At 45.9% G+C, this 18,906-nt stretch overlaps 2 protein-coding genes across 6 annotated transcripts in view; one reads left to right on the top strand and one right to left on the bottom strand.

Moving 5' to 3' along the window:
- lrrc41 (leucine rich repeat containing 41) overlaps positions 1-7,665 on the top strand; it is a 13,112-nt gene extending 5,447 nt beyond the window's left edge. For 3 of the 5 annotated variants that reach the window (XM_019885802.1, XM_019885796.1, XM_019885776.1), the window contains exons 3-9: positions 144-819; positions 1,291-1,515; positions 1,748-1,915; positions 2,386-2,484; positions 2,739-2,867; positions 3,027-3,099; positions 3,866-7,665. In XM_019885802.1, coding sequence (XP_019741361.1) covers positions 144-819; positions 1,291-1,515; positions 1,748-1,915; positions 2,386-2,484; positions 2,739-2,867; positions 3,027-3,099; positions 3,866-4,052 — 1,557 coding nt within the window. In that variant the 3' untranslated portion in view covers positions 4,053-7,665. The remainder of the gene's footprint in view (positions 1-143; positions 820-1,290; positions 1,516-1,747; positions 1,916-2,385; positions 2,485-2,738; positions 2,868-3,026; positions 3,100-3,865) is intronic. The other 2 variants (XR_002170129.1, XM_019885789.1) reach the window with 2 other exon arrangements.
- A 2,966-nt stretch (positions 7,666-10,631) lies between these two features.
- LOC109525264 (cadherin-2-like) overlaps positions 10,632-18,906 on the bottom strand; it is a 35,052-nt gene continuing 26,777 nt past the window's right edge. Inside the window, exons 10-16 of the mRNA XM_019885631.1 lie at positions 18,588-18,841; positions 16,316-16,458; positions 14,933-15,172; positions 14,510-14,743; positions 13,550-13,689; positions 13,261-13,428; positions 10,632-11,696 (exon numbers count right to left, since the gene is read on the bottom strand). Of these exons, the coding sequence (XP_019741190.1) occupies positions 11,493-11,696; positions 13,261-13,428; positions 13,550-13,689; positions 14,510-14,743; positions 14,933-15,172; positions 16,316-16,458; positions 18,588-18,841 (1,383 nt within the window). The 3' untranslated portion in view covers positions 10,632-11,492. The remainder of the gene's footprint in view (positions 11,697-13,260; positions 13,429-13,549; positions 13,690-14,509; positions 14,744-14,932; positions 15,173-16,315; positions 16,459-18,587; positions 18,842-18,906) is intronic.

The raw sequence follows: 18,906 nt of genomic DNA, 5'->3' as shown, positions 1-18,906 counted from the left end.
AAAAAAAAAAAAAAAAAAAATCATTTAATTGAATATAGAATGACGGGCCTGCCACTCGCATTTATTTTAATAGTCAATCAATCTGGCATTTATTCCTTCGGTTAATTTGCAGTTTTAACCGCTTGTGGTGTGTCTGGTTCCAGCAAAGGACCTTTGCCACTTCGCAAGACGTCCAAGAGGAAGTGATGCGACAGATGTTTGCCCAGTTTCTCCATCATCCGTCCAACGAGTCGGGCCTCCGGAGTTCCATCCGCTTGCCCACATTCCTGTCGACGGCGGTCAAGTACGTCAGCCACGTGAGGCTGAGTCGTTACATCGACCCCCTCGTGAGCTTGCTCGTGGAGGAGCCCCTTCTCTCCAGTTTGGAGAAGACGGTGGAGTTGCTGCAGTTTGAGTGGGTAGGCCCTCACGTGTCTCAGGATTTGGCTGAAGTACTGAACTTCTTGGTACATCGCTTTGTGGACCACGGCGTGGTTAAACACCTCATCCTGAACTGTCCCTCCCCCAACTTCTTGACCTCGCTGTTCAAAGAACGCTGCCATCGGTATAAACCTGTCATACCGTCGCAACCCCGTGAAAGTTTGATGAACTTAATGTCTGATGAAGATGGTCCCTGCAACAAAAAATTGAGGTGGGATAAGACGGCGTGCTCGGTCTTGCATCGTTGCATAGACTTTTCTCCCGGCTGCAGGACGCCCTGTCAAGATTTAAAGATCCAAAGTCTCGAAGTAGCTGTTGATAACACGGAGCACTTTTTGGACATCTTTGATCTCCTGCCCACGTTTGACAGCCTGACCACTCTGACGCTGAAAACGCCATGTGAGTGGAGCATCCTTGGTTGCGGTCGGCCAAGTCCTTGCGCCTCCAAATTGTTTGACCTTTTCAGGACCTCCTCCGAGAGTGCTTAGTCTGGTTTTTTTTTAATTTTATTTTTTAAAATGTCTTTGTTTTTTTACGTTTCCTCTCATTTGTCCCTCGTCATCAAACGGACCTTCCATCCATACTGACGCATTGCCCATCTCTGGTTATCAGTATTGGTAGGGTAAAAAAAAAAAACCCAACAACAGTTATCTTGTATCCCAAGTGTACTTATTGTGGTTTATATTTTCGGTATCACTGGAACCTGCCGTGACGATTATTCCATGTGAATGAGAGTGAGAGAATCATTTTGAATGTGTTATGATTTTGTCGAAAGAGAAAGTTGGGTGGTGTTTTTCCTGGATTTGGTGATTTTGACGTGCTGGCTTCCGATGTAGTTAGTTTTTTTTCCCTCAACTTGTGTTTGTTTAGACAGATATTTCTTTCCCATCCGGATGATCGAGGAAGGCCTGGCAAGTGCGCTGGTGTCTCTGTCCTCACGTCCCCACCGCTCCCTCCGCCACTTGGCCCTTTCCTTACTGCAGCGGGGGGAACCGCTGTGCGCCCTGCTGCAAGCGTATCGGGAGCTGAAGGAGCTGGATGTGGAGATCTTCATGGAAGGCAAGAGGAATGACCAAGGCAAAATGGAGCTGGAAGGTAAGCGGAGAGCGGGTGCGGGGGGAATGCACCGGTGGTCGAGAGCGCCCTTAAACCACGTTCAACTTCTCGACACTCTGGCATTTTGTCAATCGTGTTGGGGATTACAGCGGTGCCTTGACATCGAGTCTTCTTCGGACTGTTTAATTCAACCGGACATTCTGCTACTTCTGCGGTATGTGGCTCGGCCACCCGGAAGCAGGAGAGTACAGCCATGCCGATGGTCCCGCAGGTGAAGTTCTCCTGGAGCGCCTGTCGGTCAACATGGGCAGGAAACGGCACGACGCTGACTTCCTCGTGAAGGTGTTGAGGGCGTGCCCGCACCTGCTCTCGCTGGAGGTCTCGGTTATGCCCTTGCCCAGAGGCCACTCTCAGAAGGTTCTCATCAACACAATCGCAGGTAAGCGCTCCGACATCATGATGTAAGACTTCATGTTACATCAACGACGCAAAGGTGATTCTCTCACCGTTAGTTGTGATCATAACAGCCACGGTGGGGAATAAAAAAAAATTCTCAGACCAGACTAGAAATAGTCCACAAAGGGAAAAAGAGGAATGGCCCAAAAATCATATCATGGTTTAAATTGCGTCCCTTCGCGGTATTCAGATACATCCTATTAAATTAAGGATTAAAAAAAAAGTCTATTTGATAGCTGAATTGATCAAATAAATAAGAAAAATAAAGAAATGACTGAGGATAATTGATTGTCACATCCGGGCAGTGAGCACAGATGAGGGCGCAAAGACGTAATCAGCATGCTGTAGTCTGCAAATGTTCACCTTTTTTTGGCAAATGTAGACCTTCTATTGAAGATGCGGTTTGGACTGCACAACTCCCAGTCATACGTGGATGTGTGTGATGATGTTTAGAGTCAAACGTTGGCCTGACGAGTCTCTGCTTGTGGGACCTCAACTTGTCCGATTGTTTGGAGGAGATCGTCGAGATGCTGAGGGTTTGCAAGCTGGAAGGTAACGTGCGTCTCTTCCACTTGACTCGGTCATCCACCTCAATCGGCTCCTCCGTCTCCTCACCTTTCACTCTTCCTTCTACTTATCCTGAACTTTTGCCGATTTATCCGAACCCACCCTGTTCCTTCTCCTTTTCATCCGCCGCCTCCGCTTCTTGATATTCTCACCTTGCTCCATTATCCTTCTACTCGCACTCCTCTTCCTTCTTGTCCACCTTGTCGACCCCCCCCCCCCTCCCTGTTGTGCTATTTCAGAGCTCCACCTTGCAGACTGCCGCCTTCTGGAGGGCGCTGCGGACAAGGCTGAAAGTCTGCGCCAGCTGGTGGACGCCGTCAAGACTGTGCCGTCCCTGCGCAAGCTCACCTTGTCTAACAATGGCCTCGGTGAGCCTCGCTGTCGCCTCACCTCACCTTGCTGTGTCGCCGCTTTCTCAGTGATCGCCGTGTGTGTGTGTGTGTGTGTGTGTGTGTGTGTGTGTGTGTGTGTGTGTGTGTGTCTTTGTGTCTTTGTGTCTTTGTGTCTTTTTGCCTGCCTGCCTGCAGCCGAAGGTGTTCACGTGTTGGCTCAGCTCTTCTCCGGACCCACGCCCAGCTTACTGGAGTACCTCCATCTTGGGTGAGTACTAAGCATCCATAGCACCAAGAGTGGTTAGTTCCAAGCCCCCACCCCCCACCCCCCCAAAAAAAGAGAGACTTCAAGCTCTTTGTTGCTCCACTCAACTCGTTGTTGCTGTCAAATTAAACGGGAAACAAACAAATCGTGTGGGAATATTGTGTTCTTAAAACCGCTACATACTCTTTGCTAACTGAATGCTAACAGACTGCACAATGGGAAACATCGCCGTACGGGCTAACAATTAGCATCAGTGCGGAGATTTTGTTCCACTCAATGCAAAGGATATTGGATGACAAAAAGTGAAGCAATAACGCATATCGACATAAATTAACTCATTCAGTACCAGCCAATTCTGGACCAAGTCTGAAAAGACGTTTAAAAACGTCTTTGGGAGTGAATGAGTTAACAATACTCACCGGCGTTTTTTTTTTTTTTAAATTTATCCTCTGCGAAGAAAGACTTTTATGAATGCCGTGCTGATAAGCCCAAAGCAGAACTGAGTCTTTAGTACACTTCAAACAATTTAATTCTCAATTATTCTTGTCATTTAAAAAAAATAAAGTTTAATCTGAAGTTTGATCTTTTTTTATTTTTGGGGGGGGGGAGCTGGAACAGATGAATGGCAATTCCATTTATTTGAATGGGGAAATGTGGTGTGAAAACGGTGGCAAGCCTTGCACTTAGTTGCACAGATGGACAGTACCTCGTACATCTCTTTCCTCCAAACATACAAAATAACTTCAGATTTTCTTTTTTTTCCCCTCAGAACCAACTTCATTCAGCCAGCAGACTTGCTGCGCTTTGCTCAAGCTTTGAGCTCGCATCCTCCGCCGCGCCATCTCAACCTGGACATCTCGACCCACCCGAGAGATTGCAACTTCACGAAGTGGGGGGAGGGGCTCGACAAGCTCCGCTCCTTCTGTCATGTCCTGACCGACAATTGGCGTAGGTGAAACGCCATGGCCGAGCGACTACATCCGCGACATGAGAGGCGGCCCGAGGACGCGTACGTACCAAGCGGAGAAAGTCTTTGATTGAAGCAGAACGTCTGCAACCTGATCAGCCTTTGCAGAAGTGACACCGGCATGATCGCCGTCGTGCTGGTTTGTAGCATTTTTCGCTGTCGTCGTCGTCGTCCAGTCCTCGAATCAACTTGTTAGGCTGCCAAAATGTTTGACATTAACCGGGACATAAATAAGTTGGGATTCAAATCAAGACATATATATCATGTGTTCAGTGTTGAACGTGACATTTTAGTGATAAAGACCAAAGGGCAGAAATGGGGAAGTCGAGTAAAGCAGAATGTCCGTCCCAATGGGTGGTGGTAGCGAGCGGAAATCGAAGCGTGCAAACGGGAAAACAGAAACCAGCTGGAACTAGTTTGAATGGGAAGAAAACACCTCCTTGAACTCCCCAATAGCAGAGTTAGAAAAGAAAGTGCCTCCGAAATTGGAGGCTCTTTGCTTTTGAGAGCGTTCCCCCTTTTTATATTCCTTTTTTGACAATTTGAGGATTGTAACCCTTTTCATTCGGGTTTTACCTGGATGGATTGTTTTGAAGGATTTCTGCTCAGGCTGCATGTTGGTCGAATTCATTTTGTCCAATTGTCTAATTCCTTTGTTGCCATTGATTCCAATTTTGACGATTTTACGGTTATGTTCTAATTTTACTTCTTTTCCACTTTGCTGTCTTGCCTCTTAGCGAATTAAATCTTTTATTTCACTTGACACTATTTTTGTAGTTCTTGTGCACTTTTGTTTTCTCGCTTGCCTGACATGAAATCAGACGAAACTTTCCCCTGTTCTAGGTGACTAGGATTACCCACATTAATCCTAGTTAATAAAACAGAATAATGAAACTTCTCATTTCAGCTGTAGCGATAATATATCCATGTACCGGTAAATAGACATACCCTATAAATGGACCTTTATATAGAAAGCACCATATGATCCAGTAAATAGACACGCCCGTGGGCAGGCAAATGGACAACCTTTTTCCACGTGTTGGCCTCAACTGTGGGTGTTAGGACTTGTCGGTCCTCTAGAGGGCAGCATTTATTGGGCGGCCAGCCTTTTGGCTGCCTGCAAAGGGAACACCGCAACGAAAATGTTGCTCTCTCATCTTTCTCGCTTGCCGGCCTCTGCTGCCTCCCGCAATCTGTCACCATCTCGAGGGAGGCGCTCATGTTTGTCGTTGCTCTTGAAATAACCTCTTTATTCTGCAGGACGCTTTCATTTCAAGACTAGTTTTTTTTTTCCTTTCCAGTCCTGGCACCCTTATCTTGCCTACTTGCAGTCAAAAAACCTTTTTTTCGCAGTGTGTAACCAAGAGGCTGAGGAAATTTACCTATTCGCACCCATGTGCAGGTCTTTGTGTTTGTTCTGTCACGCCATAGGATGGCGTTTAAAACAACATGCTCCAAAAGGACCAGGCCAGAGGATTTGTTTTGACAGCGAGGTTGAATAAAAGGTAGATAAAGGTCATAAATGTTATTTTTAAAGGACACCAATTCGTGAAATAGAAATCTGAAATAAATCAAAAGGCTGAGCAACTCTACTTCCCTTGTAGTATGTCAACACGAGGGCGACAAGTTCGTGACAACGATGGAAGCACTCCGTCTGATTTACAATGATGACTTGTCATGGAGTCTTTCTTCCTAAGGATTCAAGTCTGGGCACGCTCAGTGTTCAAGCTGATAAGAGTCACAAGGCCTGCTTCCTGTGGGAGTTGCCACGGCAACCAGCATCTCAGCATAGAGCCCAAAGGCGTACAAAAAAAATACAACTCCACTCGGACCAGTAAATAGTCACATCCCCGCCTGTGCTCCAATAAATAAGCACACCCATGCCCCAGTAACTAGCCTCATCCCTGGTCAGTGAATAAATACACAGCGATGGGTTCGCAAATGAGCACATCTATGGGCTATTAAATCCTACATCCTTTGGCCAGCAAATAGACACATCCTTGGGCATGTATATGTACATCCATGTCCCAGTAAGTAGATGCATCCACGTGGTAATAAAACAGTCTGTGGGCCCGTTCACGGACATATCTCTGCAATCCAGTAAGTAGACACCTACCTGCTTGTGCTCCAGCAAATAGACATGCCCTGGGCACTGTAAATAGCGCCATCTCTAGGCCTGTCTATGTACATCCACGTAGCAATAAGTGTGACATTTTATGAATTCCAAGTAATTTACCGTAATAAGTTGTAGTATGGATGCCAATGTCATCGCAGCTTGGCAAAAGTTTGAAGATGGGAAGTCTTTTCATTTGAAATGTGAGTGACAAAAATTAGATGTGCCTTTATTGTGGCGGGTAGAGGCAGGAACATGAATGATTGATGTTATGGAAAGAAAGAAGGGATAAAAAAAAAAAAAAGCTACTGGAAAGTTTGGACTTCACAGAGCTGCCAAGACTGACTGCCATCCAGTCCTCAATCTGTCAGGAAAGAACAAGAAGTCGGCTTCTCCTCCATCTTTGTTGTTCTTTTTCATCTTTCAGTGCCAAAAAATACGGCTTTTGCGAGCACTTGGAAAAGTGAAAGTGGAGCAGCAGATTTGCGCCTTGCAGCGCAGGCGCCCAAATGCAAACGACGAGCAGGATGGACCGAGGCGCTCAGATGGGAAAACCAAAAACACGGGCGTTATTTTGTGCGACGAACTGTCAAACCGAGTGTGCTTGGGACCAAAACCTGATAACCGAGATCAGAGATTTCCAAAGAGTCTTACAGTTTAATGATGGTTTAAACCCCAAATATAAGCCAAAGTATGTCTATGACAGAACTTTAATATCATTTGGAACCCCTCTTCCAACATTACCCTTGAGCAAGTGTGTGCGCGTGCACGTTCATGCTGAGTGAGGCTGCTGGGTGGTGGTTGTCATGGTGACAGGTTGAGGTGACTTGACGGGAAGTGCCATAAAAAAGTTCATGTTTGTACGAAAATATCCAGGGATGTGTCTATTTACTGGTATGGTTTCTTGTCCATCTAAAGCCCAGGAACTAGTCTATTTACTAGGAGTAGGGATGTGTCTCTTTTTCGTCACTGGTGCTGCTGTAATATTTAACTGAATGATGGATTGAAAGTTCCATTTTGGGCAATAGTACAGCCAAGTGTCGCGAAAACGTCAACCAATGACAGCACAGTCCAACAGCAGGAAGAAGAAGAAGCATATCGCTGTGATTCAGTATTTAGACAGGGCCTGGGCTGGTCAATTGACACAACACTGGGTCACTAAATAAATAGTCTTCTCGTGAACGAACACACCCATAAACCGAGTCCCCGGGCCCGTGAATAGCTACACATACGGACCAGTAAGTGAATAGCCACACTTCTGTGATTCGGTAAATAGACATATTCCCGTGATCTTGTAAATTGACAAAGCACAGCAGCGGGAAGTTCACAGGAAAAAAAAAAAAAAAACTTGACGTTTGCCAGCATTAGCGCAGTGTTGCCAAGTTGTCACGATTAAAATAAATGTGCCAGTGACGTGATTGGTTGCCAACACCTTCCTCGCCCATGTGTGAGCAGCAAGAAACAGATGGTGACGAGCTGCAGACACACAAAAAAACTGAGAGAAACTTCTCGGAAATGTTCTGCTTCCATGTTTGAAGTGAAGCACCGCTAGTATTGATGTAGCGGCAAATCAAGTGCTGCTCGGATGGGCGGGAAAACGACACAACAATCGTCAAACTCCAATCTTAATCCTCATTATGCATCTGATGCTAATATGCTAACGGACGCTTATATTTCCAAAGAGCCGACACCATCCCTTCGCCGCGTGATACCGTAATCTTCATCCGTCCTTGAGTGGGACAATTTTGTTGCAACGCTTTGCCGTCAGTCATACTCAACGACCGCGTGTCCTCCTCCTGTCACGCTAAATGCTAAAAGCTAGCTGCCGTCCCGCAGGGAAAGGAAGCCTGTGGATTATTTCTTTCTTCGTGTTGACGCTTCCATCTGCTGTCATCTGTCTCAGTCGTCCTCGTCGGCGACAACATGCCCGCCCCGGGTGGCGTGCAAAATGCAGGCGCTCTCAAAATGTTACACCGCAGTGCTAACGGGGATCCTTTGCGGAATGAGGAAGTTTCAATGTCTGTTGACCTGAACGGGCAAGTTCAGGTCCACTATTTTACTGGCACAAGGATGAGTCTATTTACTGGCCAGGTATGTGTCGATGTAACTGCATCACAAGAACGTGACTAATTACTGGCCCAGGGATGAGTCTGAACCCTGGTTCACTCTTGCTAAGAAATTTTTTATCACACCTAGTGTACGTCACAATGGATGGCTGCTTCAAGAACCTCCCGCTGCCAACACCCTGACATTTACCTCTGTGTGCGTACGAGTGTGTGTGTGTGTGTGTGTGTGTGTGTGTGTGTGTGTGTAGGAGAGAGAAAGAGAGAGAGAGAATGTAATGGAGCAGGATCTTGACGGCTCTTTATCAGAAGCAAAAGGCTGAACTTCTTTGACACTAATTGCAGGTATGCAGACACTGAGCGGCCCAATCACAGCTCATTATCTTCTACTCAACTTCCAGTGTGTGTGTGTGTGTGAGAGAGAGAGAGAGGGAGAGAATGTGTGTGCGCGTGCATTTATGGACTCAGCCTGTTCGCTTAATTTTTTTATTTTTTAACTTTTTACCTGATGCACAGATTAGTCTTTTTCCCCCTTTTTTATTCATGGCAATTATAACCAAATGTTCATGCCTTTTTTTCTGTAATCTTGCCCCGGTTTTATATACATAATTTTTTTGTTTGATCCCTCGTGAGTTCACATTTTTCGTTTGAGCCAATCCGCCACTTATTCTATTTTTTTTTTTCAGTTTGTCACGGCAATTTTAAGGGAGCGACTTATTCGTCGCAGATTCTCGCGATCCGCAGTTATGCTTGGTCCCTTTCCCCTGTAAATGTTAACATTTTGCTACATTTTTAAAATAGCTAAAATCCATGTATATTTGGAAACAATCTCAACAAAATTCTCTGTCACTTTGCTAATTGCGCTAGCTTGAACTTTGACCCCATGGTCAATACAATCAGACTGCAACATTACAATAAAGACTGAAAGTTTACACAGTGCTTCACGCTTGGAATTTTGTGTAAATTTAAAAATGTAAATGGAGAGAGAGAGAAAAAAAAAAAGCTAAGAATTGAGAGCGTTCTTCTGCGTGGGTCCGGCGGCAGTCTATGTTCTGGAAGGATAAGTGGTGACGAGCGTTTGAGCGAGAGTTTCTTTGACGTCAAAAACCTTCAGGCGGCCGCTCTACTCCTTTGATGATACTTTGATTTTTTTTTTAAGCGCTTTTTTACTTCTTTCCTTTCTGTGACTCTGCCGTGACTTCACCTCTCACGATACTTTTTTTTTTAGGGACACCACCTGCATCACAAACAAGTGGAACAATTTTGTGGTGAAAGGTTTTCATGAATTGACTGAAATTAATGTTACACATTTTAAGATTAAAAGTGAAACTTTTTTGAACACGCATGATGATAGAAAAGATTGATTTTTCCATGGGACAAAATTTTTTAAAAACATTTTTCATAATGTATTTAAAAAAAACTAAAGTAAAAAAAATATTTTTCAATATATATTTTGTTTACTTTGAAATTGAATGTTAATTTTAAGTTTTTATTTTAAATTGAAAATCCATTCAATTTAAATAACATTTCAAGACACTTGGACTTCACCTACAGTAATATAAAACCTTTGATACAAAATACAACGAAATAAAAATGAAAACATTGCAAATGAAGACCCGTTTTAAATTTTTTAAAAAAACCTCACATTATTCCAGTTGACCTGATTTTATATTTAAAAATTTTGCATTGGCGCTGGTGAAAAATTGCAGTTTGGTCACGAGAAAAAGCTGGAAACATGCAAAAACATTTTAATGTGTAATCCAAAGAACATGTACAAGGGTTGCGACCGTTTTAAAAAAACCAGAGAGAGAAGAAAAAAGAACCAACCAACCAAAAAAAAAAAAAAAAAGCAAAGAGTCAAATCTGTACAGTTTACAGTGAGAAACCAGCTGGAATGTCCCCTCCCGAGAAAAACAACAAGGCCAAAAAACAGCAAAGCTTCGCTTCGGCGTCAGTTGCTTGGCCAACTTGTGCGCTACCGTGACGACGGCTCCCTCTGGTGGCCCTTGGTGGCATATTTTTTACTTGGTGAACCGCCAAAACGAAGAGGTTGGCGTTTACTGTACATGTCTTCTCGCAAAATAATTATTGTTCTATGTCTTTTCGCCAAAAATAATTATTGTTCTTATCATGTCAACTTTTGTGCACAGCTCAAACTGTGGACGCATTGGGCAATTTTTTTAAATGGACATATACGCCAAGGGAATGTAAAAAAGAAAAAAAAAAGACTTAAAATTGTTCATTTCATAATATACACTAGAATAAATAAAAACGTCAAACGTTATTTATTTCACGTTTGTTGTTTGGATTTGATGTTTTAAATTTTTACAATTGTTTATTGTAGGGCTTTGATTGGAGATTGTTTTAAATAATCCATCAGTTAATTTTTTTAAATTAAGTGAATCAGTAAAAAAAAATAAATTCCTTGCGTTTCTTCAAAGTGTTGACAAAAGAATGTTGAAGAACTTTTGATAATTCACGAACCATTATTTAATGAATAAAAATGCTGAAATGTGGATGTCAAATATGTAAAATAATTTTCAGAATGAATACATTCTTTCTACTTTTGATCATTCTTTAATTGTACTTGTTTCATACATTTAATATTTTAGAACTTTAGAATCAATTTTCCAATTGGACGCTAATTTTTTGATTGGTAACGTGAAACGTAAAATTGTATTTTTTTGTTATGAATATAACTAACAACATTTAATAAAATAAATAAGAATATGACTATAATTTATTCCAGTGTCCATGTCAAGTGTTGGGAATGAGTAAAAATCCATTCGAAATCAAAAAGTACAAATTAAAAATGGGGGGTCGGGGGCGTAATTCTCATTTGTTACCTTGTCATCCTGTGACCAACAAATATGATTCATTGACCAATTATTCAATTGAATATTTTGCGATGTTTCGTCAGTGCTTATTGAGTTATTTACAATAAATCCATTTACCAAATAAAATAAAAATAATCAATTGAAGGAAAACCGGGCTGAATTCATCACAAGAGTCTCGATAACGTAAAAAGTCGGCGGACCGCCTGTGACCCGCGGGCCACACTTTGCCTACCGGTGCTCCAAATCGACCAGTCCGAGCCAGCGCAAGTCAAGGAGAATGTACAGAAAGGCACGTTTGACCTCAGTGTTCGTGTGAGATTCAAGTGGAAGTCCGCGTCTCCACCACGCGTCCCGAATCAAAAGCGCCCCGAGGGGCCGGGGGCGGATTCACGGGTCGGGCGCGGTCGGTACCGCCCTCAGTCGTCGCCGCCGTAGAGGTCGGCCAGCTTCCGGAACCTGGGACCCCAGTCGCCGAGGTAGTCGTAGTCCTGGTCGGCGCAGCTGGAGGCCGAGTGCAGGCTGCTGAGCGAGCCGGCCGTCGAGCCGCCGCCCTCGTAGTCGAACACCAGCAGCGAGTCGTACGGCGGCGCCGTCGGGTCGTTGTCCGCCGCCTTCAGCCCCTGAAATTTCAACCGTCAAAGTATGCGATTCATCGTTTCGGCCCAAGCGTCGACAAAGTCGCCCGCTACGTGAAAATTGCACGAAAAGAGTCCCTCTCCGATTCCCGGAGCGTCATCGGCTGTTAACGCTGTCAGGAAAGCGATTCCCCTCCTGCCCCAAAGTGCCCTCGCTACGGGATTACTTCTCCGTCCGGACCGTCGGAGCCCACTTCAAGCTTCTCCTGACCCGTGCGGACCCTTTCATGCAGTCTGACAGGTGAGCGGCGCCCCGGGGTCAAACCGGCCGACTTTCTTGTTAACTCCCCGCTGGAGGAGACCCGTCACACATGAGCAAAATCGGCGAAATGGAAAACTGGCAGAGAAGACTTCTTTTCGCACAATTTCTGAGTACGTTAAAATAATTGCTTTGTTTCGAACACCCGAGACGGGACGTAACGCTGGAGGAGACCCGTCACACATGAGCAAAATCGGAGGAAAGGGAAAACCGGCGGAGAAGTCTTCTTTTCGCACAATTTCTGAGTACTTTGTTTCGAACACCCGAGACGGAACGTGACTCCGGTCTGGCTGCCGAAGAACGGCGGCGAAAGGTGCAAAATACGGCACACGAACACAGTCGAGTGCATGCGAGACACACAAAGACAAGACACACCGAAGAACGGCGGCGAAAGGTGCAAAATACGGCACTCGAACACAGCCGAGTGCATACGAGACACACAAACATTGACAGGCGAGGCACACAAACACAAGACACGAACACCAGATACACACAAAGCCACAAACATAGGACACACATGTCCTCGCACAAAAAACACTCATCAAGACACGAACACCAGATACACACAAAGCCACAAACATAGGACACACACATGTCCTCACACAAATACACTCACGCATGCGTGAATTCAAAAGTCGTCCAATAATGCGACTGATTTAATAAATTAATTGATTTTTGCCACAAATATTTGCTCGCCACAGTGCAATCGCTGCAATATTTAGGATGGGCCCAATAACTCTTAAGTGCTTGTTTTGAGCATGTGTGTGTGGTGCAGAAGACGGACAACAGGGGGCGCTGTGCAAGACAACAACAACAAAAAAAAAAGCCAGATGACGCAGTGGGGAGGATTTGGGTCAGGCCGGACAGACGGGGCGCCCGCTTCTCGTAGAGGAGATTCCACAGATTAAGACAAGTCACGTCCATTTGGAACACGCACACACACACACACACACACACACACACACACACACACACACACACACACACACACACACACACACACACACACACGTGCGCAAACAAATCAACACGCACATGCAAGCCACACAGCGTCTGGCCTTCCCGTCCATTCTAAGATTCTTTTATTCGTCTTTAAATTTTGAAATGATCTCACCCTGCACCAAGAAACACACACACACTTTAACCCCAAACTCCAGCGAGAGTCCAGAACCCCATCTTGAAGACCTCATTTGAAACCTGACTCTTGTTTGCAGAGCCAACCCCATTGTGAGCGTGCGCGCGCTCTGGCCATGAAAAGTCGCGGAGGGTGTTTGGCGCACACCCGCATACCTCGTGGATGAAGTCGCCGATGTCTCCCGGGTGCGGCGCGGCAGACCTGAGCGGGTAGCGGTGGTCGTGATGAAGCGGCCTCTCGTCCAGACGTCTGACGCCGACCTTGGCGCCGCACTCGCCCTCCGCCGCCGAGTCGGGCTGCTGCAGCTGGCTCAGGTCGTAGTCCTGAACGCGTGCAAGCGCAAAGCCGCACGTCTCAGACACCATCAAGTGAAAGTTTGCCTCCGCGACCAGCGGCGGCGCTGTGGAGTCACTCGCAATTGAAGCGACGCCGACGGGCGCGTACCTGGTCCTCCTCGCCGCCGCCCTCCTCGTCGTATTTGAGGATGTTGTCACGCACGTCGTCCTCGGGATCGATGAGGAGCTGCTTGGCCTGCCGCTCTTTGTCGCGCCTTTTCATCCACACGCCCAACAGCAGCACCAACACTGAGCGCACACCGCCACAAATCCGGTTGGAGCGGCGCCAGTTCCGCTCAAACGTGTTCAAGTCGCGAGATGTCGAAGCAACAATTTTTTTTTTCAACATTAGCTTTTGTTCCAGATTGGCAAGGTTGGGAATGGCCCCAATTTGAAACCACATTTGAAACCCTAACCCTCGTTTGAAACCCTACTTTGAAACTGTAACCCTAATAAGAAATCCCAACCCTACTTAGAAACCCTCACCCTAGTTTTAAAACCACATTTAGAACCTAACCCGAGATTGAAATTTTGAAATCCGAACCCTGGTTTTAAACCCCACCCTACTTTGATACCTTAACCTTTGTTTTAAAAACAAATATGAAATCTAAAACCCGAGATTGAAAACATTCTCTGAAACCCCAACTGTTTTTGAAACCCTACTATGAAACCCTAACCCTAATATGAAATCCTGATTTGAAACCCTAACCCTGTTTTTAAAACTCTTTGAAACTCGAAGGCAACTTTGAAACCCTACTTGGAAACCCTAACCCCACTTTGAAGTATGAACCCACTTTGAAGCCCTAACCCAAATTTTAATTCCTACCATGAAACCCTAACCCTAATATGAAACCCTAACCCTACTTTGAAACATGAACCCTAGTTTGAAAACCTAGTTTGAAACCCTAACCCTACTCTGAAACCCTAACCCTGGTTTTAAACCCTACTTTGAAATCTTCACCCCAGTTTTAAACACTAGTTTGAAACCCCACCCCTTGTTTCACCGCTGATTTGAAACCCAAACCCTATTTGGGTTGTGAATACTTTGCTTGACTTTGCTGAGTTTTACCGAGCAGCACGATGATGCAGATGAGGATGCCGATGACGGCGCCCATGCCCAAGCCGGCGGCCATGACGCGCTGCACGTCCACGCAGTCTCCGTGGCGGTCGCAGCGGCACACCTTGACGCGCAGGTACGACGTCTTGGACATGGGCGGGTTGCCCGAGTCGGTGATGACGACGGACACGGCGTAGACGCCGTGCGCCAGCGGGCCGGCGCGCAGACGCAGCTGAGCGTGTTCACCTGCCGGAGCAAGAGCATCGCGCTCGCTAGTTCGCTTTTGGCTCGAAGAGCAACTTTGATTGACAAGGTCATCATGTAAACGGGATATTTTAAAATTCTGGAGATGTCACTTTTTGTTGCTAAAAAGACTAGTTGAAGGAAAGACATACTGAATAAAACGCGGTCAGATGAGCGAGCGTGCCCGCTTACCGCTGAGTCGGCCGAGCGTCCAGTTGCGTCGAATGTCGGGCGGGCGGGTGGGCAGCTCGAAGGCGAAGGGCCCGGCATTGGAACCGAGATCCGGGTCGACAGCGGTGATGTTGATGATGCCGCCGCCAGCCTCGGGCCTCTCGCACATCTCCACCTCCGGAGGGAAGACGTGCGGCGCGTTGTCGTTGATGTCCACCAGGTACAACTGAAGGGTGCCCGTACCACTGGCGGGGGGCACACCTGCGCAGACGCGCATGCACAAAACACACAACATCAAACACATGCGCAGATACAGACAAGATGCACCCATCGCATCAAACACGCACATGAAACACACACACACACACACACACACACACACACACACACACACATTCCAGATTCAAGACAAACACACACAATCATACACGTACACAAAACGAATTCACGTTTAAAAGACACACACACACACACACACACACACACACACACACACACACACACACACACACGCACACACGCGCGCGCGCACACTGTGTTTAGTGAAGCTGGTGATTTGGCATTTCCAGGTGCAAAACAGCGGAAGCACGGCTGTGGCATTCCGTTCCTCTCTGGCCATTTTCCATTTTCAACAGACAATAGTTTTTTTCTCTGACTAGAACCAACGATTATGGGCGGAACCAGAGGAAGAATTTGGGAACATGGGGAATAAATGCAAGTATTGTAGGCAGTGAACACTACACAACTGTTGTCCCCCGGAGGGTGGACGATGAGACCAACAAGACGACAGGCAAGGCGTCACGAATAGGGAAAATGACACCATGGCGTAGCAGAATGAGATAAAGCTACGTGATCATCTGCACAGTCGAAGAAAAGCGGCAAAAATTGACATGTAAATTCAGCATTTTCCTTCAAATAATGGTACGCAGGAGTGAACTCAAAATGCTGACAAAATGGCGAGTTAGCGTATGGTTGTTTGCATTCAGAATTCATAAAATAATGCGTGGCTGTTGTTAGCTCAAAAGGCTAACACAATGCTACTTACGCTAGGCCGAGTTACCCGAATCAAAAGAAAATAAACAAACCATTGTCGTATTTCCAACTTACTTAAGGCTATGCGGTTGTTAGCTCAAAACGCTATCGCTATGTTACCGTGCGGCTGTCTGTGTAGTTCATTTAATCTGTCCAAAAATCAATCAATCAATCACCAGAGGCACCTTTACTTTGTCTACCCCAGGGTCAGTAATCGCTTGTATTATCTGGAGAATGCGGTGTTGTTGTTTGCTCAAAACGCTAACATAGCATTACTAGCGTGACCGACGTTAATGGTCTTGGCTTGACTCAAAAGTTGTGCCTTCTGTCCAACTGTTGTGCTTGTTTTCGTTCTCGTTTCTGTTGTCTCACCGTTGTCAGCGGCCATGAAGGTGATGTTGTACATGTTGTTCTTGACGTACGGAGATTCGCGGTCCAGGACGGCGATGGTGGAGATGCGCCCGTTGACCGGGTCGATCTCCAGCCAGTTGGCGGGGTCGAACATCTTGGAGTACCTGCAGCGGTCGGTACGAGATAGACCAGCTGTTAGTTAGCCAAGGCTAATTTATTCACACACTGCTAGCCCAAAAATAAACAAAGAGAAGACATTTAAAAAAAAAAGGACGTGCGCTAATTAGAGTGGTTACATCTGTAGAAATGTTTGAAACTTTGGACTATTTCTACACACTCGCATTAGGTTAAACCACGCATAGTCGAGTCCCTTATTTCAATAACAATTTAGAAGGAACATCAAAACCATTTCAAATAAGGAAGAGGAAGTAAAAGCAAATGACTGCGCACGACGACACATCCCAAGGGAATCCGTTCAAAATGAACCACTGAGGGTTTCCAACACATGCGAGGGACAAATTCTTTCATGTCGTTTTGAAGGCTCGTCCCGGAAAGTGAAGCGGAGCAAGAGAAAGTCTTTTGTTCAAGTTCAGTCCCGCTTAACGCTAATGCTAACACATGACCCTTGACGTGATATTTTAGCACAAACAGTGCAGTCACACCATTTGACATTTAACATACCATTAGTCACTGACATACACTGTATTCTTGATCCTCTGTGAAGAGCTAAGATGACCTTAAGACAACGATATTGCGCAATATGTACTGATGATGTGTTCCCTTGATTTTCCAAGCAGTGTTTTGACTGACACACGACAAAATATTTCGAGACACACTGACAATGTTGACTGCAGTGTTTTGACTGACACACGACAAAATATTTCGAAACACACTGACGAGTCAACATTGCTCGGAGGACACAAAGCGACAACGATAACGAGGCATCACAAACCCTGTGTGGCACACAACACACAGACACACAGTGAGTGTGTTTGAGTGTCCATGTGCCTTTTGTCAGCGCCCCCATTGGCTGTTGCTAGGCAACAAAGACAGGAGCACTCCATTTAGTAACAAACGGTCGGCCGAAGCAGACGTCCTGGAGGCTCAACTGGCCAACTTGCTGGTCTGGGATCAGTTTTTTTTTTTTTTTTTTTTCATTTTGATTTTAACAGGATCTTAATTCCGCCTGGAGGCAAAACTGCTGAGCAATGAGAGCGTGAAAAGCTCCACGACGGGACAAGATTTATTCACTCATGAAGTGGGAATGCAAAAAACGCACTCTCGAACCACAACCCGACCGCAAAGGCACCACTGCAAAGTTTACAAGCCAACCCGACGACAAAAGGCTGCAGCCCGATTGCAAAACACCACAAACCAACTTCAAAAGCGCCACGGGTAAAAGCCGCAAACCCGTTGAAAAAAACCCACGACTTCAAAACACCACGACGCAACAAAAATACCACTGCTGCATAAATTCACTTGACTGCCAAACGCTGAAACATGACTGTAAAAATTTGTAATGTGACTGCAAAAAGCTGCAAGGAGACTGCGAAAAAAATCTCCAACTTGACTTCCAAAAATACCACTGCTGCATAAATTCACTTGACTGCTAAACGCTGTAACATGACTGTAAAAAGCTGCAAGGAGACTGCGAAAAAATCTTGGCTTGCAAATCCTGCAACATGACTGCAAAATTCCAAAAACCCAGTTGCTAAAAGCGACAACCCAACTGAAAAAAAAAAAAAAACAAGTGCAAAAAAAGTCACAAGGCCACTGCGAAAGAACGGCTGCGAAGAGCCGCAATCAAACTGACTGAAGTTACAACCAGACTGCAAAAGACTTAATTCAAGGTATCGATACCAGCCGCCGATACTTCAGGCAAGATAAATAAATAAAATCTGAAGAACAAGTCCTCCACGGCAGCGGGTGGCGCTATACCGCTGCAGTTTGTTAACCCCACCGTTAAAAAAAAAAAAAAAAAAAAAAAAAAAAACAGAAAAATGCCACAACCTGACTGCAAAACACCAAAACCTGACAAAAAGTAGCCACAACCTAGCTGTCAAATGCTACAAGCTGAAAACAAAATGGCAGTGTGAAAGCACAACGGCGAAAACCTTCAACTTGAAGGCAACAAGCTACAACCCAAAAGCACAACTATAAGACGCCAAAGCTTACAGTAAAATATTCGAGTCGAGACGGCGAGACAGCCGAGCACAAAATGAAAAACAAAACAAACAACAACAAAAACCGCAAGTTGACCGTACATAGCCGCAACCCGCCCGGAGATTCTCACCGAATGGTCTGCCTCATGAAGCGGTCGGGGTCCTGCGCCGTGAAAGTGGTGAGCATCGAGCCGGCGGGCATGCCCTCGTCCAACTTGATGGGTTTGGGATTGGGGCTGAACTCGGGACTCTCGTTGAGATCCAGGATGCGGATGGAGACGGTGGCGGTGGACTGGCGCGGCGGATGGATGCCGCGGGCCAGCGGGGCCTCGTTTTCCGCCTCCACGTTCAGCACGAACGAGCGAGTCAGCTCAAAGTCGATGGGCTGAGGAGGAACGGACGGCGGGAATCAGCGCCGCGTGACACGCAGCGGTCCGGTCGGGGGCTCTC

Source organism: Hippocampus comes, unplaced genomic scaffold (genome assembly GCF_001891065.2).
Source record: "Hippocampus comes isolate QL1 unplaced genomic scaffold, H_comes_QL1_v1.1 scaffold90, whole genome shotgun sequence".
NCBI classification, from domain to species: domain Eukaryota; kingdom Metazoa; phylum Chordata; class Actinopteri; order Syngnathiformes; family Syngnathidae; genus Hippocampus; species Hippocampus comes.
The sequence above is the reverse complement of the archived record's forward strand: the minus strand, read 5'-3'. Positions and strand labels throughout refer to the sequence as shown.